Source organism: Rhincodon typus, chromosome 1 (genome assembly GCF_021869965.1).
Source record: "Rhincodon typus isolate 14 chromosome 1, sRhiTyp1.1, whole genome shotgun sequence".
In the NCBI taxonomy this organism is placed as follows: domain Eukaryota; kingdom Metazoa; phylum Chordata; class Chondrichthyes; order Orectolobiformes; family Rhincodontidae; genus Rhincodon; species Rhincodon typus.
In genome coordinates this window covers 174,010,959-174,033,668 of record NC_063332.1, presented here as the reverse complement: position 1 = coordinate 174,033,668, position 22,710 = coordinate 174,010,959, and the positions used below count along the sequence as shown (strand labels likewise).

Genomic DNA, 22,710 nt, shown 5'->3' with positions numbered 1-22,710 from the left:
GTGTTGTATTGGCTTTACATAATCTCACCATATTATGTCTTTTATGTATAACTAATTACGAATCCTCAACAAAATTTGATGATCTGGTCATTTGCTACATTGCTATCTGTGGAATTTTGCTGTGCACAAATTCTTTGCTTTTCTTCTTTCTTTATTGGTTCACGGGATGTACGGCCACTGGCCAGGCTGGTATTTATTGCCCATCCTTAATTCTCTTGAAGTTAGTGGTCAACTACCTTTTGCAGTCAGGCCGTCTTGACCATAAAGACAAACTAGGGCATGAGGCTTTAAGGGGCTCCAAACTCACTGTTTTAAATGCCAACCTCATTTTTCTCTATACTGAATATGATGTGTGTGAGTGGTGTAGTTGCTTGAATGATAGTTTGTCAAGGATGCCAAAAACCTTTGGCTGTTGACCATTTAGTGTTGGGACACCACAACGCTATTAGAGGGGTAATTTCAGAATTTTGACACAGTGACAGTGAAGGAGCAGCATTATAGCTCCAATTCAGAATGGTGTGTGACTTAGAGGTGAACCTGCTGCTCTTGTTCACCTAGCTGTAAGGCAGTTGCAGGGTTGGAAGGTGCCAGTGAAGGAACCTTGATGAGTTACTGCAGAGGGTCTTGTAGACAGTAGATATGGCTGCTACTGAGTGTTGGTGGTGGAGAGATTAGATGCTTGTGGTTGTGGTGCCAATGAAGTGTGCTGCTTTGTCCTGGATGGTGTCAATCTTCATGAGTGTTGCTGGAGCTGCACCCATCTAGGCAAGTAGTTTGTACATTACAATAGTCACTACACTTCCAAAGTTTCTTTACTGATTGTCAATTGTTTGTGGGGCATTCCTTAGCTTTTGAAAGACCTAAACGAAACGAAACATTCAGCAGACCAGGCAGCATCTCTGGAAGTAATAATCTTTCAGGCCAGATTCCCATTATCCACAGTTTTCCACTTTTGTATGAATCCATCGTCTTTTTTCTATGGAGAGCTATGTGTCTGTATGTTTGATTCTGAACCTAGCTTTCTCAGCGTTGTGCTACACAACCACGTGCGACAATCTAAAAGGACCAAGTCACTCGCGGGATCCACTTCTGAGTTAATCTCCTGAAGCAAAGCAGCCGTACTTGCAGTTGTTCTATCTGATGCACGATTGTGTAATGTGGCAATCTCAGATAAGACTCAAGTTCATGATTGTGTCCCCTCCTGGCGCAGTAGATTGGGAAGTAATTTCGACATCTCTGATGCAACCACTTAGTCAGCACTTACTGCTTCTGTCTGAGATACGTGCGAACGTGGCAGTACGGCTGCCTTTTCGAAACGTATTTGTTTTTTTTTGTCCCTGCAGGGTATTTTTTACCCTGCCGCTCCTGGATTATTTGCAATCGTAACCAGTCACTCCAGAAAAGTTTGCAACCCATTTATTGGGAGGTGAGGGCAAAGGGTGATCCCTCCACCTTACCCCCCACCCCCTTGGAGACGGACGTCAGCACAAACGGTATTCGCAGAGTCAGTGGAAGATAGGCTCTGATTGACGTCGGATCGGACCAATCTAAGTGAGGGCCGGCAACTAGCTTCCCGCCCCTTTCTTTCTGGCGCATCGTTTTTGCGCAGTCGGTGGTAGGAGAGGTTTGGGGCTGGAAAATATGGCGGGGACTGAGGGCAAGGTGAGAGGAAATGGTAAATCTTAGATTGTGTCAGAAAGGGAGTGCGAGCTAAGTCTCAGCTTGTGTTAGAGAGACAGCCAGCAGTTGGCTTGAGGGTAACCGCAGTGTATCCCCTCAGCGAGGTAACAGGTCATGGTGCAACATTGTATTCTGGGCGGTTCCGAGTGAGTAATTGCAACAATTCATGATCTGTCCTCTTTTTGAAAGAGGGGCATTTACAGAGGACTGGTAGTTAGTTACGATTTTGGGCATTTATGGAAGTTTTAATGTTGGTCGTTGGGGAGATTTTCAAAACCACGAGGGGTCTGGACAGCCACCAGAGACAGAACTTGCTGCTCGGAGAAGAATCAGGAATGAGAGAAGGGCACGGGTTTAAAGTAATTTGTAAATTAAGAGAGTGCGAGGTGACAAAAGCAACCTTTCTGCACAGCCTGGGGGTAGGTTCGGTCGAGGTATTCAAGAGGGTATTGATGATTTGAATAAAACCAGTTTGGAGAATGGGCGATGGGCCACGTGGCCTACTCCTGCATCATCATCATCATCATCATCATCATCATCATCATCATCATCTATTCTGTAACTACCTGTTGGAGTTATACCATCTGACAGCACCAGCTGGATCAAAATTTTGGAACTCCCTCTTTAACAGCACTGTGGGTGTTACACTTACACTACACAGACAGGTAGTAGACCACCAATACCTCCTAAGAGGCAAATAGGGACGTGCAATAAATGTGCCCTCACCAGAGAGACCCATGTACTGTGAATGAGTACATTTTTAAAAACTGTGGGATTGAGGAGTAAAGGAAGGGTGAAATCAGTTTTTATTAAATGGGTGCCTATGCAGCTTTGGTTTTTCTTTACAAATCTCAATTTTAGCTAATCAGGGGGGAAAAAACAGCCTTGGAAGAATTACCAGGTTGGTTTTGCGTCTTGCTTTTTGCACTACATCTTAAATGTGGGAGGGCACCGGAGAGTGAATTTTCATTTATATTGCATTTTACCTCGAGGTGTCCCAGAGTTCTCCACAGTTGAGGGATTAGTTTTAAAGTGCCGTTGCCTGTCCACTTCCAGCAGTCTCTGAAATTAATTGGTAATTGATTTCTGTTTTAACAGGTTATCAAATGTAAAGCTGCTGTTGCCTGGGAAGCAGGAAAACCTCTTAGTATTGAGGAAGTGGAAGTTGCACCTCCAAAAGCTCATGAAGTTCGAATTAAGGTATGGAGTAAAATGAAACCATTTGTAAACATCTTTTAAAATTTTGTAACAGTAATTTAGCTAATTTTTAAGTTTTATTTTGTAAATTCCATTTCCAACTTAAGAGCATTTAGTATCCTGTGTTTTTGTGCACTGAGCTTTCTTAATGTAATATGTTCTGGAGCAGATGTAAAGAGAAGAGATTTGTTTGCAGTGAGTTCTGATCATTTGGAAGGCTGTGAATATAAAGGGGCAGATTAAATACAGGGGCTTCTGCTGTAATGTGTGCTCCGGCAATGTGGATTGGCTAAACACGATTAATGACTAGGGGAATGCTATTTCTAAAACGTGAACTTGTGTTGGCTATAAGGCAATTCCATCGAGTTGGCATTTTACTGTCAGGAGCCCTTTGCTAATGATTCCTGCAGTGTACTTGTGATCAGGGGCTAACTGGAAGACGGACGCGGAAGAGGCAGTGATAATGATTGGAGGGTGATGCTGTCTACAGTTTATTGCCGTCTACCTGTGCTCAGGCCGGTGTCATGGCTTGTTGTGACTCTACTGTTGATGCTGCCCTTCACTGTTTTTGACTAGGCCTTCAAGTAAGCTCCATCTTTGCTCCATAACCCTTAATTGTAAAGTTCTCATTCTTGTTATCAAATGCTCTGTAGTCTTGTCTCGATTTTCTGTAATTTCAAACAATCCAACAACTTACTCTGATAGATCTGTGTCCTTTCAGTTCTAGCATCTTCCATACCTGATTTTATTGCTCTACCAAACTTGCCTTATTCACAGCTGCCAAACTCCAAAATTTTGTAATTTCCTCAGTAACCCTCTCTTGCCTTCTCAAAAACATTCCTGAAACCAACTTTGACCCTCAGCTATCCTCATCTGGCCTGGTGTTGATTCTTGTTTAATATTCAAGAGTAACTGATTGCTTCGTTTGAAACGCTAGTAAAGGATATCCTGAAGGAGCAAACCCTCCATCGTGAGGAAAGCCGTACCTGATCTGCTGGCTCATTACACATAGGGTTGTAGTGGGTGGTGGAAGGTTTGAGCTCAGCCACGCCATCATTGATTTCAAACTGCTGCAAAGCTGCAGTCTGAATAGCTGCTGACAGTAGTACTATCCTTTGCGTTACCCTTTTTTTGGTGGTCTGCCCCTAACCCTGCTTCTCCCACAGGCCCCATTATTTCGGTAGCAGGATTTTCTATAACATGATTTGTGCTGGAACGCAACTATCACATTATAGCAGAATCCCCTGTAGTAGCTTTCAAAGGGGAATTGAGTTATTTATACTAATGGGTAGAAGAACAAAATATTGTAGGTGCTGGAGATCTGATTTCAAAATAGAAAGTGGTGGGGAAATTGTCTCAAACCATTCGGTAAAGCATGGCAGTACTCAAGTCCTGCTATTCCTGGGATCATTACAGAAGTTAAAGTTTTAATCAAACTACTTAAAATCTCCAACTTATGTCCTGATGCACTCAAATAACAGAAGGCACTAACCAGATTTCTGTACTTCATAAGTAACACTTATAACAAAGAAATCCGTTTTAAGCAAAGAGAACCAAAATGAATTATTGACTTTTTAACTCTTAAAGTAGCACAAGCACACGCACAAACACACTCTCATAAGTGCATGCACAAAAGGTAGGGGAACGCAGTTCAATAGCACCAGTCCACAGGATTGATGAAGTGTCTCTTTTGACTACTTCTAAGTCCTCCTGATCTCCAGTCTCCTTGATTCTGGGTTCTTTTAGTTATTTGCTGTTCATACACCAGCAGTCACCTTCCAAAAACCAGTCAGAGAGGTGTTGTCATTCTGACTCCTGACCTCCACAACTGGCCCTAATTTAAAACCAATGAAGCTTGCCTCTGTGCAAAGCTTCTGAACACACACCCACTGGGCCATTGGGTCTCAAACATCTTCCCCACTACTTGAATGTAGCAACGGTGTAAAGATAACTTAGTGAGTTCCAGCAACTTGCTTAAAAAGTGCAGCAGTTCCTTCCACTGTCCTTGGCAGTACGCTTCTTTTTAATACGCAATCCAAAATTTGGAAGAAAAAAGTGTGACCTTTACAAGATACTCTGGTTAGGCAACATATGCGGAGAGACAGAGACAGAAACAGAGTTAATGTTTCATCTGTTCTGACTAATACGTGCAAATAGGAAATTCAGCTGAAGCCTACTTGCTCAGAGAATGGTGAAGGTGTGGAGCTTGCAACAGGGAGTTCAACACGTGAGGGAGAAAGGAATGGAAGGATGTGGTGACAGAATGAGATGAAGAGGAATAGGAAGAGACTTAGTTAGGGCATGAATGGAGTTTGGACCTGTTAAGCTAAATTACTTAATTGTTTGTAAATTCAATTAAGGCTAATTCTATTGCTTCCAGAGATAATGACGCTTTGGATTCCTATCTGATCTTTATTGTAAGATGATATCTGAGAAAGCAAATTGCTCCAGTTGTATTGGACTTGCTTTTAAACTCGTGTGTGTGTGTGTGTGTGTGTGTGTGTGTGTGTGTGTGTGTGTGTGATTAGTTTGTCTAACCGTGTTACACTGTTTGCCCATCAGATTATTGCCACTGGTGTCTGCCACACTGATGCCTACACCTTGAGTGGCTCAGATCCAGAAGGAGTTTTCCCTGTTATCCTTGGACATGAAGGAGCTGGGATAGTGGAAAGCGTTGGAGAGGGAGTGACCCGTGTCAAAGCAGGTAAAGGAATGATGTATGAGGGTGGAAATTAAACTTTGAATTTATCCAGGAGGATTGATTTAGTCTTATTGAGTATAGTTGGGCTAAATTGTTAGGTGAAGTTGTAACACTAAGGTCAATATTGGTAGACATTACAAATTCCTCCACCCACAGGCTCTGCCTGCTTCATCCAGGAACTGAGGCATATACCACCAGGAACAGGAATCTGTTTCCATAATGAGGTATAGCACAAGATGAGGCCATTCAACCACTTATCCATATATTGGCTCTTTCAAAGAGCTTTCCAAGTAGTTCCACATCCACAAAATGATTTATTTCTGACCATGTATCCAATTTTCTTTTGAAAGTTACGATTGAATCTGCTTTAACCTCTCCTTTCAGGCAGCCCACTCCATATCATAAGTCATCATTTTAAAAAAAAAACTTACCTCATCTGACCCTTTTAAGTGTCTTCTGGTGACTGACCTTCATGCTATTGGGAAATGTTTAACCTTATTTACTTCATTAAAATGCATGACAATATTAAAGATCTCTCTTAAATGTCTTCCATTTCGCAAGCCCCACTTCCTTTAGTATTTTCATAAAGTTGCCCCATGCTTAATCAATCTAATACAACCTATCCCACAGGGTACAGAGACTTGCAACTGTGTAACCTGCCCAGTGGATGGATGATGTTAGGTAGGGGGTGTGGTGATCTGTATCAGCTTGACACTTTTTTTGTTCATGGGTGGTGTGAACAGGTTTGCATAGGTCAGGCAATTGAAAATGTTTGAACTGTAAATGAAAGAAATATAGCAAACTGGAACAATAGTAGGCTATTCGGTCCTTTGAGCCTGCTGTGACATTTAATATGGCTGATCATCCAACTCGGTCTCTTGTTTTCACTTTGTCCCCATATCCTATGATCCCATTATCCCTAAGAACTATATCTTATCTCCTTGGAAACCATTCGATGTTTTGGCCTCAACCACTTCCTGTGGCAGAGAATTCCACAGGCTCACCATTCTCTCTGGGTGAAGATATTTCTTCTCCTGGCAGTCCTAAATGGCCTACACCATATCCTTAAACTGTAACCCCTAGTTCTGGTCTCCCCAGTCATCGGGAACATCCATCCCGCATTTATCTCATCTAGTCTTGTTAGAAGTTTATGGTTTCTGAGATCCCAACCCTTGTACTTCTAAACCCAATCTGATTTCTCTTCACCTGTCAGTCCTGCCATCCCAGGAATCAGTTTGGTAGACCTTTGTTGCACTCGCTCCATAGCCAGACATCCTTCAGGTATGAAGACCAAAGCCTCTCCTAGTACTCCAGGTGTGGTCTCACCAAGGCCTTGTACAATTACAGCAAGGCATCCCATCTTCGGTTCTTGAATCCTCTCACCGTGAAGGCCAACACATTATTTGCCTGTTGCACATGCATGCTTAAATTTTTGGGTCAGTGTATTAAAATGCTGTAGAACCAAATTAGGAAAATTAAATTAAGATGCTGAGCAGCCTCGATGTAACTGGCTGAATGGTTACTCTCTGTTCCTAAAGCCTTATTCCTTCTGGGATATGATGGGAGTACAAAATGTTGGCACGGTGGCACTGAGCACTTTGGCTTTATCTAAATGTATGTTCTGTTTTGGTTACAAGGGGATCGAGTAATTCCACTTTACGTCCCACAATGTGGGGAGTGCAAGTTTTGCCTGAACCCCAACACCAATCTCTGCCAGAAGATCAGGTAGCGTTTTCTTGCTCTTTGCTGTTTAACTTGCAAAAACGAAATGCCTTTAAGTGTCTTGATCTAACTTGGTTGTTTTTAAATGTTTCTATGCAAGCAGCAGCATTAGAATATTGTCACGTTCCCCAGGGGATGCCCTGTAAATATTGGAACATGTTCTTAGGTTTTCAAGCTACTGAATAAAATATCTTGGAATTTTACTGCAAAGTTACAGGCTATTTGGCCTGGCCAGTCTGTTTGAGTGTTTTACATTCCACGTGAACTTCCTTTTGGTTCAATTTACTCGATCTGCCCCTGCAGCATATCTTTAAATTCCTTTTTCTTCTCCTGTATTTATTTATCATCCCCTTAGATTGTGGCTTATAAATTGACCTAGTGTATAAGAAGACCCCATTTATCCATGTAACAGTGTACAAATTGACCATCCCCACTTGGTTATGAAGTGTTCTGTTAACAATCCTAATCAGCCTTAATGTTCCACCGTTTTGTGTATTTTGTTTACTGTACTTTCATTTATTAGTATTTGTGTGTAATAATAAAAAAAACAAGCAGGTGCTATATACTGTTGTAAAGAAATGTAAGAGTTTAAAACAAGTCCAGTCTTTGTCAGGGACAAGTGGCATTTTAAAGCAGTGATCATCCAGACTGGTGTTTCACTTTTATGTTCTACATGTAAGTTGACCTCTACTTAGGGACTTTTGAAGCTTCAGAGGTTGACTTGTGTGCACTATATTATTTATACTATTCACTTCTTTGACCGGACCCTGTGGTAGCAAGATCCACATTCTCACACACCCTAGGTTAAAAAAGTAAATCCAATAGGGAATCGGGATAAATTTAGTCACTATATTTTTTCTACTTATGAGCATAAGTATATTCTCTCAACTTGTTAAATTCCTTGATGTTATGTTGCCACACGGTCCTCTCTTCTCCAGAGAAAATGTCCTCGACCTGTTTAGTCTTTCCAGATAAATGTGACCTCTCAGTTTTAATATGATCCTTATGATATTGTGCATTAATCTTGTGAACATCCTGTTTTTGAATTGTGTACACAACAGAAAAAATATGCTAAAAGGTTAACCAGCCTGTTCACATGTCCCAAACTTGCAAGACTTTCTCTCCTCACTGCTTTAAAATCAAAAGTCTGAGGACTCTGAGACCTTGTAATAGGGGCACTGGGATTTGTATACAGGTCCCTCCCCTGGTTAAAAATCTCGGGGTTTCATTGACTTCTGAAATGACTGATTTATCAGTGCAGAGCAAGACCTGTTTGTGTAAACCCTTAGTTATTGGGTCACAGCTGTCAAATTCCTCGGTTAGTCTAACAAATTCTAATTCTGGATGTTATAACATTGTTAAAATGTGACATTGATACTTGTAAAGGAGGAGATATTGTCATGTTATGATGCCAAATTGTAATATTTTATAGCTTCCATACTTTGACATGTTATGCGTAACTATCAAAATAGAAGTACATTAAGCTTTGTGTAGGAGCATTAGGTAAACTGACATGGTGTCATGGAGTCTTTAACACCTGTGACAGCCACGTGGCTCTCTAGTCAGTTCTGGCTTCTGTCCTATCTCCATAGCTCTGCTGATTTCTTTCTCTTAAGTGAGATACAATGTAAATGTCCTAATTGGCACCAAGTCCCATCCAGCCAGTGTCTTGTGACTTGGGTTGAATCCAGTTCTGGCAATGCCTTAATTTTTAAAATTTCCATCCTGTGTTTGAAAGATTTGCCCCTCCCTATCTCTGTAATCTATTCTGAAATACCTGTACTCCTCCAATTCTGGCCCCTTATGCTCCCCTAATTCTTAACTCCTCCCACTGCTGGTTCTATCTTTACCTGAGTTCTGGAATTCCCTCTCTAACTCTCTCCTTTTAAAATGCCCACTTGCCTTTGACCTTGTTTTAGTTCACTTGTCCCAATATCTCCTTGTGCACTCGGTGTCAGATCCTTCAGCCTAAGATGGCACCTTCGGACATTTTACTCTGACTGAAATGTGTTTTATGAAGGCAGGTTGCTGTTGAATTAATTCAACAAAGTGAAATTTGTACATTTCTAACGTCTGATCCTGGAGAAGATTTTTTTTAAAAAGCATTTTTAATATTGATGAACTTTTGGAATGTGTAAGTAACTTACTTGCGTGCATGGATTGTGAAAGTGACATGTTCTCCAAGTGTTTAAAGGCTTGGTTCTGAATGATTGTCCATCTGTACCTTCTCAGGGTGACCCAGGGCCAGGGTCTGATGCCTGATAAGACCAGCCGATTTACCTGTAAGGGCCAACTGGTTTACCACTACGCAGGGACTAGCACCTTCTCTGAATACACTGTCGTTGCAGACATCTCGCTGGCTAAAGTCGACAGTGCAGCTCCACTGGATAAGGTTTGCCTGTTGGGCTGTGGTATTTCCACTGGATATGGTGCAGTTGTCAATACGGCCAAGGTAAATGTTTGATTTTATTTTGTGCTTTTAATCTTCTCCATCCATGATATTTCTGTACAGGTCGTCTTGGGCATTCCTTTGGGGTTTGTGGATGACTTGTTCCCACTATTCTCTGATGGGTTCTGGGATGGCTGATGAGTCCAGTGTTTGAGCTGCAATCTCTAACATGTGTAGGGCAGCTGGAGGTTGAAGGGTCAGGGAGATGGGACTTTTGGAGACTTCTGAGCTCCCTCAGATGTCTCAACTTTGCTTCTGCACATTCCATGTGTCTGATGACTTCCCAAATGATCTTCCTGCAGTTTAACAATTGCAGGTAGAGATTCTCATCAGATGAAGAGTCTGTTTGACCTCTTCAGAGATATCCTCAACACTTAACACCCTGAAAATCAAGGTCCTTTTCCAATCCAAGGCATAGGTACAAATATACTTCCTTTTAAAATACTTGCATGGGATATGGGTGTCTCTGGTGAGGCCAGCATTTATTACCCATTCCCAGCTGCCTTGAATTCAGTAACTTGCTGGGCCATTCCAGAAGCAGTAAAGGGTCCACCTCATTTCCATGGGTTTAGAGTCACTGGGAGGGCTAGACTCTAAAGCTAGTGGATTTCCCTCCCAACAGGACATTCATGAATCATAGAACAATTGAGTCTAATGGTTTGATTCTATATATGCTCCATGGGAGCCTCTTCTCACCCTATCAGCGTAACCTTCAATTCCTTCTACCCTCCTGTTCATTGAGCTTCCTTTTAAAAAGATCTAGGCTATCTGTCTCCACTTCTGTTTATACTGATAAATTCCATATGTTTACTAGTTATTCTTTGGTGAAGAGGTTTCTCCTGAATTTTACCTACATTTACTCTTTGTTCTTATACAGTACTGAAGAATGGCTGTATGTGTAGGTGTTGTCTTCGGATGAGACATTAAACTGAAGCCCCCATCTGTCTGCTCAGGTGGATCTCCATGATCCCATGACATAGTTATGAATAAGAGGGTGGGAATAACTTCCATTGTCTTTACTAATAACTATCTCTCAACCAGTAACATAAGCATACTCTTTTACTATTTTCAGATCTGGGAGCCTGCTGACTGTAGAGTAACTGGGATATCCTGACATGAAAGGTTCTATATAGATGGAATGTTTTTTTTTGGTTACACCATTGCATTTACCCAATAATATTTCCGACAATAAAAGGGCTTTCTGTGGAACCAGATAACGCTACTGGCTTGTTTACAGACTAGATAAGCGTGAACTGATTGTCCGAAGTCCAAATTTGTCTTGCATAATTTACTCCAATTCTATTTCAAAATGCAGAGTTGTTTGATTTTATTTTTTAAAAAGTTTGAGTGAAAATGGTTTATTTCATATTCTTTTTCATAGGCTATTCACAATGAGGCTTTGTTTAACGATCCAAAATAATTTTGTTTTGGTTAGATTGTAAAGTTAACCCTGTCTCAGTGTGGGTGGTACTCTGACCTCAAGTATCAGCAAATCCTGGGTTAAATTACCACTGTAGAGAATTAATAACAAAATCAAGTCTGACATTCCCAGTACACAGCTGAGGGTGAAAAGTGCCATTTTATTTTTAATGACATATTAAACAGGGACTGTTTTGCAGAATGAGAATGTTTGCTCCTTACCAATGTTATTCCTGCATCATCAATTCAACAGAAGCACAACTGAAATAGATTACCTGCTCATTTTCCCACTGTTTGTGGGAATTTGCTGCATCATTGACTGCAAGCTACTTGGGGATGTCCTGAAATTGAGGGGTCCTCTGAATGCAAGTCTTCTGTTCATTATTTGGTGGATTGAGAGGCACATCTTAACTAGGTGTGAACTACTTATCTGAATGCCTGAATCTGTCCAAAATTATTGCTATGTTTGAGATGCTTGAAGCAATGACTGCAATTAACATAACAGAATTGATTAATGGAAATTGAGTTCATGCCATTTGCCTGAATTTTAAAAGTTAGCTTCATATTGAAGCAATGGGGACTGAGTGATAAGAGTTTGGGTAGTGAACAAAATATACTCCCAGTAGTTAAGGCCAGGGACAATGTAATAAGCAAGTGTCATCAGGCATTGAACCTATTCACTTGACTAACTGGATCATGTTCAGAAGTTTTGGGAAATTCAATCCTGTGGATTATTGTCCACAGTCTGTTTGAATAAAATGGAATGATGAATTGCGGGGAGGATAATCCTTTCAGGAAGGTTTCTGAGCAGGGTCAGCAATCAGTGTGAATTTCTCAGTCCATTTAAGTAGCTGGCATACTTTGTTATAAATGCATCAAGTGCTGGAGAAACTCAGCAGTTCTGACAGCATTTGTGCAGCGAGAAAGTGTCAATGTTCTGAGTCTGGTATGACTTCATCAGAACTTGAAGATTCTTATCAGACTCAAAGCATTAGCAGTTTCTGTCTCCACAGATGCTGCCAGATCTGGGTTTCTTCAGTGTTCTGTTTTTATTTGAGGTTTCCAGCACCCACAGTACTTTTACTCTAATGTGACTGTCTTTGTTGCACTGTAGGTTCAACCAGGCTCTACCTGTGCTGTGTTTGGACTGGGAGGAGTGGGTTTGGCAGCCATTATGGGATGTAAAGTTGCTGGTGCCACTCGGATCATTGCGGTTGACCTCAACAAAGACAAGTTTGCAAAGGCTAAAGAGTTTGGTGCAACTGAATTCGTCAACCCTAAGGATTATGAAAAACCCATTCAAGAAGCTTTGGTTGAATTAACAGATGGTGGAGTGGACTATTCCTTTGAGTGTATTGGTAATGTCAAGACCATGGTGAGGGATGAATTTGTTTAGCAATTCTTGTTGCTTGATGCTGAATGATATCTTAGCTCATGTACAAACAATGCCAGTGTGCATTTAACAGAGTTTCATTCTACATTACTGGAGCCAACACGTGCTGTGAGCAAAGTCTAACAGTTTTGGTTTTGATGTTTTCAATTGACTTCCAGCCCTAATAGATTATTGAAAAGTGTTATCCCTCTTTTTAAAAAAAAAAAAAATGACAAAAGATATCACATCAAACACTTGAGGATAGGCCAAGAAAATGTATGATGTACTTTGTTTTAAAAATACAGCAAACTTTTTACTAAGCAGCAGCTATGGGACCAGGAATATGCCAATTGATGAAATATTCTGGGTAGTCAAGAGGTACGCATAACCGCAGTACACCCTGACCAAGCAAACCTTTGAGACATCAACATCCCTCCAAAATCATTTTAAAAACATTAACAGACCTCCTAAAACTAATGTTAAAAAACTGTAAGTAATAGAAACATAATGGAGGGGGTATAAATGTCACTGTTATATTTTATTTACAGCATAAGTACTCAGACATAGTAGATCGCAGTATTTGAGGTATATAATGTTCCCTGGTTTATCAAGAGTGCTCTTTGATAAGGTGCCAGTTAAAACAAAGTTTGCTGTATGTATGTTTTATGTAAGCACCAGTAACTTGTACTCACTTAGGACCTATACTTGAAGTTTTTTTTTTTTTAAAAAGAAAAGGAACAGTGGAATTTGGGTGTCTCTGGCTGACCCAGCATTTATTGCTCATTTCCACTTGCCCTTGAGAAGCTGGGGGTGAGCTGCTGCCTTGAACCGCTGCAGTCAGACCCACAATGCCCTTAAGGAGGGAATTCCAGGATTCTGACCCAGCAATATATTTCCAAGTCAGGATGGTGAGTGGCTTGGAGATGAACTTACATAAGATGGTGTTCCCATGAATCTGCTGCCCTTGTCCTTCTAGATCAAAGTGGTTGTGAATTTGGAAGATGGTGCTACAGTAAAGCATCCCCAGTTGACTCACAGGATTTAACACTGAGTGATGTAAAAGACATATTAAGTTATGTGACCAAAACCTTTTGTCAAAGTTTTTAAGGGGTTCTTTTTTCAGAGGAGAGAAAAGTGAGAGGCTTAGGACCCAGACTGGAGCAATTAAAACTCGGGATTGCACCAGAGTCTAGAACAGTAGGAGTACAAAGTTCTCCATGCTTGAGCACAAAGATCTCTGTTTGCAGACATGGGGTGGAGTGAGGCTAGGGAGTGATTTCAGAAGTGGGGGGAGAAGTGAGGCTTAGGGAAGGAATTTTAGAGCCGCTGAAATCCAGGTATTGTATGAAAGCAAGTGTAAAAAGGCATCACAGTGAAAATGAAATATCTGCATGAGTTATCTGTGCCCTCTGACTCTGTTGACAAGTGGTCCTGTCAGTCATGTCTTGGATGGTTAAAATGATCCATCCTATCCTCCAGTCGCTGTGTGCTGTTCCCCATCCCTGTAACCTGCGCCCCCTGAGATCTCTGCTCCAGTTCTGATGTACTCTCTACTGGCAGCCATACCTCACAGCTGTCTGGGCCCTGAATTCTGAAGTCCCCTCTCCATATCTCTTGACCTTTCAGACATTTGAATTACTTCTTCGACCAAATTTATGGTCACCTGTCCAAAACACTCTAATGTGGCCTTGAGTCATAAAGTTATACAGCATGGAAGCATCTACAAATGTTTTAAAGACTCTTAAGTTGTTGTAAATAACTGGAGATTTTTAACCTATAAACTTGTTTGTTTTTCTTTCTTTTCAACTCTCCTCCTTTTGATCCATTCGACAAAAAATTCCGGCAACATAGAGAGCTGCCCTTGAAGCATGCCACAAGGGTTGGGGAACCAGTGTGATAATTGGGGTGGCACCTGCTGGACACGAAATTGCAACTCGGCCCTTCCAGTTGGTGACTGGTCGTACGTGGAAAGGAACAGCATTTGGAGGTAAAATCTCTACAAGTCTCGCCATATTTGTAAGCCTCTAGAGGCTGTATTTCTACATTCAAAAGACCTACGGTAGAAGTCTGTTATGACATTGCCGTCTGAGAGGTAAAACAGTATTAATGAAAACCCCTGGTTTTCTTCTGTTTTCCATTACAAAATGAAGATACACATTAACTCTTTTTGGGAGCCATCAAACTTTTTGTACTATGAGCAAATTTGTTGTGTATTTAAACCACGTTATAAGGACTTTGTGCACTTCACATTAAATCATTCCTAAAGTTGCACTAATTTCTAGTGTCAGGAAGAACGTGTGCACACCCAAATGTAGATTAAAGAGCAGGCGACAGACAGTCGGCAATACAATGTTCTTGATTACTAGTAATTTCACAGAATTTGCACTTTGTAGTCATGACCAATATTTATTAGTCATTGTTATTTGCCCTTGAAAAAGAGTACAGTTGCATGACGTACTTGGCCATTTGAGGATGGCCGAGTTAATTATGTTGCTGTGGGTTTGAGTCGCGTACAGATCAGACTAAGATTCCAATACAATACAGTTCAATAGGACATTCTCTTTTTAAGAAGGTGGTATTTATATTTGCTCAAATTTGAATCCACAAGGTAGAGTAGCTTTGTGCAAGGGGATGTTATGCTGGATAGTTAAGGTTCAAGCTTCCAATAAAATTGATTGTCAGAAATGTTAAATCTTCCATGAACTGGCAGGGCAGTAAAATATGATTGCCTCTATCTTTTTTGATTAAAAAATCCTCCATGCTGTATTTAAAAGTAGGCATCTGATTCAGATTATGGCAGTATAACCACACTTGTGTTACTGGACTGGAAAGCCAAAGTGCTGGATTTGAATCCTACTGTGGCATCTGTAGAATTTCTATTCAACAGAATAAATAGGAATTGAAAGCAAGTCTCCATACTGGTGACTGAAACTATTGTCAATTGTTGCAAAAACCCATTTGGCATACTGATGCTCTTAATCTGTAATCTTTACCTTTGCCTGGCCAACACATGTTTCCAGACTCTCAGCAATGTGGTTGATTCCTAATTGGCCAAATAGTGGGTTGAGTCACCTTCAAGAAGGTAGTTCAACACCACCTTCACCTTTCCCGGGACAATTTATAATCAGGCAATTCATGAGCCCCTCTATCCTGCTTCCAAATGCTGTTTAAAAACCTATTGTGATCTTAATGAAGCTTGGTCAACTTTTCTTAGACCTCGGTTTGCAATTTGGGATCATAGTTTGTCTAATTTTTCCTGTGAAATGCCATGTAATGTTTTACTGTATTTCAATGCAAGTTTATTATGTTGTCTTGCCTATCCTGATCCAGGGAGACTGAAAGATCAGAAAACAAGGTCAATGGTTTTGTGCACAATTCACTTGCAATTAAAATTCCCTCTTTCATTGTAAATCTGTGGCAACAAATGGAAACAGCGACCTTGGAGTGCAGGTTAATAGCTCCTTGAAAGTGGAGTCCTAGGGAGACAGGATAGTAAAGAATGCGTTTGCTATGCTTGCCTTTATTGGTCAATGCATTGAATACAGGAGTTAGGAGGGGGTTCATGTTCAGTTGTACAGAACATTGGTTAGGCCATTTTTGGAATACTGTGAGCAATTCTGGTCTCCTTACTATAGGAAGGATGTTGTGAAACGTGAAAGCGCTCAGAAAAGATTTACAAGGATATTGCCGAGGTTGGATTGTTTGAGATATTGGGAGAGGCTGAGGCTATTTTCCCTGGAGTGTTGGGGGCTGATGGGTGACCTTTTATAGAGATTTATAAAATCATGAGGTCTCCTTCCCCAGGTGGGGGAGTCCAAAACTAGAGGGCATAGGTTTAAAGTAAGAGGGGAAAGATTGAAAAGGAACCTTAACAGGCAACATTTTCAGTGTGGTGCATGCATGGAATGAGGTGCCACAGGAAGTGGTGGAGGCTGATACAATTTAAAAGGCATATGGATGGGTATATGAATAGGAACGGTTTAGAGGGATATGGGACTAGATTAATTTAGGATATCCGGTCGGCATGGACAAGCGGGACCAAAGCATCTGTTTCCATACTGTGCAGCTCACTGACTCTAACCTAGTCATCAGCTTGCAAGCTGCACTTCTGTTTGTTATTTTGAATTTAGATTAGCGTTGTTACTATCAGTATGCTGGACTCTATCATTGACCAGAAACTGAACTGGACTAGCCTTAACCACGGTGGCTACCAGAATAGGTCAGAGGCTGAGAACATTTCAAGATAACTCCCCAAAGCCCGGCCACTAATTACAGGCACAAGTCAGGAGTAGCATTGTATGCTCCCCACTTGCTTGAAAACGTGCACCTCCAAAAACACTCAAAGCTCAACAGCATCCAGAACAAAGCAGCCTATTTGTTTGGTACCCCATCTATGACTTTGAATATGCATTCACACCTTCCAAAACCCATGTCTCAAGTCTCCTTTGCCTGCACCTTCCAAACCAAGAGCACTTCCATCTTGAAGGACAAAAGCAACAAATACGTGAGTACACCACCCCCTGCAAGTTCCCCTCCAAGGCACTCACCATCCTAGCTTGGAAATGTGTTTCTTCAGTGTTACTGGATCAAAATCCTGGGATTCCCAGAAGAGCTACAACTAAACATCACCTTCTGCAGGGTAATTAGGGATAGGTAAAAGTTGGTATAACAAGTGATCTACTGATAGAATTTTTAAAAATTCTGTGGGGAAGTAGTGGTTGAGTGGTATTGTATAGGACTAGTAATCCAGAACCTTGAGCTAATATCTTGGGGATTTGGGTTCAAATCCCCGTATGGCTGATAGTTGAATTTAAGTTCAATAAAAGGTAGTCTAATGATGATTTTGTAACCATTGTCAATTGTTGTAAAAACCCAATGGCCTTTGAGGAAAGGAAATCTACCATCTTTATCTGGTCTGGCCTACATCTGACTCCAGACCCAGTGCAATATTGTTAACTTCAACTGCCCTCTAGGCTATTAGAGGTAAATGTTAACCCAGCCAGAAATGTCCACATTGTGACTTTTTTTAAAAAAAAAATTTAATCATTTTTCACAAAACTAAGCTTGTCATCAATTTCAAGATATTATGACCCACACTCAAAGGCTGCAAGTTGTACATTGGGAGAAAATACTTTTTTTGAAAGTGTAATTACAGTACAGGGCTCCCTGAAAAAGCTCCAATTGATACAGTTTTGCCTTCAGGTCTGCAGACTTTTCCATTTCTTTGAGGAATTTATACAGTCCCCTTTTGAAAGTTGTTATTGAAGTGGCTTCCACCATCTCCTCAAATCAGTGCAACGCAAATCACTTGTAAAGGTTCCACAACTCACATTTGCACTTTGTACGCTACAGGGTGGAAGAGTGTGGAGAGTGTGCCAAAGCTTGTGCAAGAATACATGGCTAAAAAAATAAAGGTGGATGAGTTTGTGACTCATACACTCCCTTTTGACCAGATCAATGAGGCTTTTGAGCTGATGCGCAGTGGAAAGAGGTAGTTTGTTTTTTAAAATTTTTTTTTTGTTTTCATTTTTACTTACTTACCATTTGGTGTAGAAGTAATTTTGTTCAAAACTACTCCAGACTATAAAGTAATTATTGAGTTAAAAGTAGATGTTGGAATTACTCCCTTTTGCCACTTAATCTCCTCTGTCTTCTACCCCATGGTAGATGCCCCCTGCCCCCTGCCCCCTCCCCTCCCCTCCCTTGTTGCTTAACATTGGGAAGTGAAAGGAAAAAGTAATGCAACAAAAAAGTAATGCAACTTTAATTAAACTTTTTGTATTTGCATTGTTCATTTGTGATGAACTTAATTAATTTTCTTTCTCTTTTTGAAAAGCATTCGAAGTGTCCTCTTGTTTTGAAGCAGACGTCAGCAAACCAGCGGAATCTTAGTGTTGAAATAACTTTGCAAATTGCTCTAGAAGAACTTTGATTTTGTAAGCATTTTCACTACAATTAAATTTTGTCTGTTAAATGCTTTTTAATAAGTATTCTCAAATCATTCAATTTTGCTTGTTTATATTCTGGACCATTTTCCACATTGCAAAAATAAAATGAGTGTCTTGAGCCTCAAAACAGAGATCCAGTCTCCCTTTAATTGTGGAATACAGTGTGGATTAATGAGGGTCGTGTAGCACAATAGTAGTGTCCCTACTTCTGGATTGAAGTCCCATTTTAGAATGGTGACCATAACACACCACACATCCAAACAGGTTGAATTGAAAAAAAAGTAAAATTGATCTGTAATTGTTGCCACCACCAACCCCGTCACAATGGTTCAAGCTGCAGCTAGTGACCCAATTCTTCGTAATGAGGTTATTTTGATGCATTTACCATTGCTTTCCCTTAATTTTTCAGGTGTCACAAACAAATATTTTGTAGAGAGGGTTTTACAAAACACATCCTAGAGGTGGCATGACTTCTCAGGTGTTTTCAATTTTAAATTGGTTTTTAACAGATTGGTGTCTGTGGCATCTTTAATGGTTTACTAGGCCGTCTCGTATGCCTGAATTTCAAAGTTAAATTTACAGCTATTTTAATTATAGTCACAGAAGGAAAAGGCCTGTCTCCTGGACTGAGTGCTGTGACTGATCAAGGCATGTGTGCTAAATGCCTTCACCACACTGTCTACCTGTGAGGCTACTTCCAAGGAGCTATGTACCTTCACCCCTAGGTCTCTATTCAGCAACTCGCCAGGGCCCTACTATTAAGTCCTGCCCTGGTTTGTCTTACCAAAATGTACCATCTGCCATTCCACAGCCCAGTTGATCAAGATCCCAGGGTTGTCTTAGGAAATCATCTTCACTGCCCACTACACAACCTATTTTGGTGTCATGTGCAAACTTACGACAGTGTCTCCTTTTATTCTCATCCAAATCATTTAATAAATGAACAGTGTACCCAGCACTGATCCTTGTAACATACCATTGGTAACAGGCCTCCAGTCTGACAACAACCCTTTAACCACCACCCTCTGTCTCCTACAGTCAAGCTAATTTTGTATCCAATTGGCTGCATCCCATGTGATCTAAGACTATGAACCAGTCTATGCTGTAGAACCTTGTCTAATGGACTCTAGCAAGGCCTTTGACAATGTGTACTGCTCTGCCTTTATCTTAGTCACCTCTTCAAAATTGATACAATTTCCTATGCACAAAGCTATGTTGAATGTCCTTAATGAGTCCTTGCCTTTCCAAATGCATGTAGATCCTGTCTCTCAAACCCCTTCCAACATTAGGCTCAATGGCCCGTAATTCACTGGCTTTTCCTTGCTGAAATTATGGCACGTTACCCACCCTCCAGTCTTTATGATAAAAGCTGACTGAGGACAACTGCTTAGAACCATCTGACCACAGTTTCTTGAAACAGAAATTGCTCAGCTCTGTCAGAAGATGTCAGCCAGGCTGAACCACCTAAAGGACTGCTAAATCAGGTGACTAACAGCCACATCTGCAATGTTGCACCAATTAAATGAATCTTCACTTAACCTGTAGGAATAAGCTCTTTTACATTATGGAAGCCACTGAAGGCATTCAAATTGATTTAACCCCTTCAATTCAGAAAGCAAGCAAGCAAGCAATTATTGGAGGCTTCATATGTAACTTTGCTTACTTGTAAAACAATTTAGTTAAACAGAAAGGGATTACTAATTACGTTAAATAACTTTCACTAATAGTTGAGTAATAAATTAGCTTTTCATTGTGTTTAAAATACAAAGCTGGTCTACATACAAGTTTTGACGAAACAACTGGTTTTGTAGTCCTGATGCTCGGAGACAATTTATTTCAATAGGGATAACGGAGTCATTGCGTCAACTATCAGCATGCCAATAAATCAACTTTGCGTTAAGTTCAGGAGACAGTTACGGAAAAAGGGGATGGCAAATCTGGAACTGGTAATATGAGATAACAAAGTGTAGAGCTGGATGAACACAGCAGGCCAAGCAACATCATAGGAGCAGGAAGGCTGACGTTTCAGGCCTAGACCCTTCTTCAGAAATGGGGGAGGGGAAGGCGGTTCTGAAATAAATAGAGGGGGGCAGGCGGATAGAGGAAACAGACAGGTCAAAGGGGCGGGGATGGAGCCAGTAAAGGTGAGTGTAGGTGGGGAGGGGATAGGTCAGTCCAGGGAGGACAGACAGGTCAAGGGGGCGGGATGAGGTTAGTAGGTAGGAAATGGGAGTGCGGCTTGATGTAGGAAGAGGGGATAGGTGGGAGGAAGAACAGGTTAGGGAGGCAGGGACGAGCTGGGCTGGTTTTGGGATGCAGTAGGGGGAGGGGAGATTTTGAAGCTTGTGAAATCCACATTGATACCATTGGGCTGCAGGGTTCCCAAGCGGAATAGGAGTTGCTGTTCCTGCAACCTTCGGGTGGCATCGTTGTGGCACTGCAGGAGGCCCAGGATGGACATGTCGTCTGAGGAATGGGAGGGGGAGTGGAAATGGTTCGCGACTGGGAGGTGCAGTTGTTTATTGTGAACCGAGCGTAGGTGTTCTGCAAAGCGGTCCCCAAGCCTCCACTTGGTTTCCCCGATGTAGAGGAGGCTACAACGGATGCAGTGTACCACATTAGCAGATGTGCAGGTGAACGTCTTCTTGGGGTCTGGGATGGGGGTGAGGGAGGAGGATGGGGGCAGGTGTAGCACTTCCTGCAGTTGCAGGGAAAAGTGGTGGGGCTGGAGGAGAGTGTGGAGCGGACAAGGGAGTCATGGAGAGAGTGGTCCCTCCGGAAAGCAGATAAGGGTGGGAAGGGAAAAATGTCTTTGGTGGTGGGGTCGGATTGCAGATGGCGGAAGTGTTGGAGGATGATGCGTTGGATCCGGAGGTTGGTGAGGTGGTACGTGAGGACGAGGGGGATTTTTTTTTGGTTGTTATTGCGGGGATGGGGTATGAGGGATGAGTTGCGGGAAATGCAGGAGACACGGTGGAGGGCGTTCTCGACCACTGAGGGGGAGAAGTTGCGGTCCTTGAAAAACGAGGACATCTGAGATGTACGGGAGTGGAATGCCTCATCCTGGGAGCAGATGCGGCGGAGGTGAAGGAATTGGGAATAGGGGATGGCATTTTTGCAGGAAGGTGGGTGGGAGGAGGAGTATTCTAGGTAGCTGTGGGAGTCGGTGGGCTTGAAATGGATATCGGTTTCTAGGTGGTTGCCTGAGATGGAGACAGAGGTCCGGGAAGGTGAGAGAGGTATTAGAGATGGTCCAGGTGAACTTAAGGTTGGGGTGGAAGGTGTTAGTGAAGTGGATGAACTGTTCGAGCTCCTTGTGGGAGCATGAGGCGGTGCCGATACAGTCATCCAATGTAACGGAGGAAGAGGTGGGGTTTAGGGCCAGTGTAGGTACGGAAGAGGGATTGTTCCACGTAACCTACAAAGAGGCAGGCATAGCTTGGGCCCATGCGGGTACCCATGGATTTCACAAGCTTCAAAATCTCCCCTCCCCCTACTGCATCCCAAAACCAGCCCAGCTCTTCTTCGCCCCACCCCCATTTCCAACCTACTAACCTCATCCCGCCCCCTTGACCTGTCCGTCCTCCCTGGACTGACCTATCCCCTCCCTAACTCCCCACCTACACTCACCTTTACTGGCTCCATCCCCGCCCTTTTGACCTATCTGTTTCCTCTCCACCTATCTTCTCCTCTATCCATCTTCTATCCTGCTCCTATGATGCTGTGTTCATCCGGCTCTACACCTTGTTATCTCATTCTCCAGCATCTGCAGTTCCTACTATCTCTGATACAACTGGTAGTATCATTTTTCCCTTAGGTGATAAGATGCTCTACCTTTTTTTCATTAACGGGATGAGGGTATCACTGGCAGCATCTGTTGCCCATCCCTAACTGCCCAGAGGGCAGTTCAGAGTCAACCACATTGCTGTGGGTCTGGAGTCACATGTAGGCCAGACCAGGTAAGGATGGCAGTTTCTTTCCCTAAGGGACATTAGTGAACCAGCTGGGTTTTTCCGACAATCAGCAATGGATTCACGGTCATCATTAGATTCTTAATTCCAGATATTTATTGAATTCAAATTCTACCATCTGCCATGGCAGGATTCGAACCCAGGTCCCCAGAATGTTATCTGGGTCTCTAGCTTAACAGTCCGCGATAATACCAAGAGGCCATCGCCTCCCGTGTACAATCACAGTAGTGTAGTTTCTCTGTCCTTATTTT

At 41.9% G+C, this 22,710-nt stretch overlaps 2 protein-coding genes across 5 annotated transcripts in view; one reads left to right on the top strand and one right to left on the bottom strand.

Annotated features, from left to right (window-relative positions):
- The window catches only part of LOC109921235, a 35,352-nt gene extending 33,756 nt beyond the window's left edge, over positions 1 to 1,596 (bottom strand). The window contains exon 1 of the mRNA XM_048612502.1: positions 1,458 to 1,596. Within this exon, the coding sequence (XP_048468459.1) occupies positions 1,458 to 1,596 (139 nt within the window). The remainder of the gene's footprint in view (positions 1 to 1,457) is intronic.
- LOC109921237 (alcohol dehydrogenase class-3) lies at positions 1,268 to 18,619 on the top strand. Of its 4 annotated transcripts, none has more exons than XM_020521270.2 (9): positions 1,268 to 1,662; positions 2,779 to 2,880; positions 5,440 to 5,581; positions 7,216 to 7,303; positions 9,533 to 9,752; positions 12,283 to 12,543; positions 14,392 to 14,527; positions 17,893 to 18,031; positions 18,377 to 18,619. In XM_020521270.2, the coding sequence occupies exons 1-9, from the start codon at positions 1,642 to 1,644 to the stop codon at positions 18,399 to 18,401; spliced, it is 1,134 nt and encodes a 377-aa protein (XP_020376859.1). In that variant the 5' UTR covers positions 1,268 to 1,641; the 3' UTR covers positions 18,402 to 18,619. The 4 variants fall into 4 exon arrangements, with proteins under 4 accessions (XP_020376859.1, XP_048454261.1, XP_048454267.1 ...); XM_048598296.1 differs by having other exon boundaries at positions 1,609 to 1,675; XM_048598304.1 differs by lacking the exon at positions 17,893 to 18,031 and having other exon boundaries at positions 1,316 to 1,662.
- The last annotated feature ends 4,091 nt before the right edge of the window (positions 18,620 to 22,710 follow it).

Excerpts from the sequence above, each read along its gene's own strand:
- LOC109921237 (XM_020521270.2), top strand. The coding sequence starts at position 1,642 with ATGGCGGGGACTGAGGGCAAG. Across the intron at positions 5,582-7,215 it reads AGTGACCCGTGTCAAAGCAG|GGGATCGAGTAATTCCACTT; the intron begins GTAAAGGAATGA and ends TTTGGTTACAAG. Across the intron at positions 7,304-9,532 it reads AATCTCTGCCAGAAGATCAG|GGTGACCCAGGGCCAGGGTC; the intron begins GTAGCGTTTTCT and ends GTACCTTCTCAG.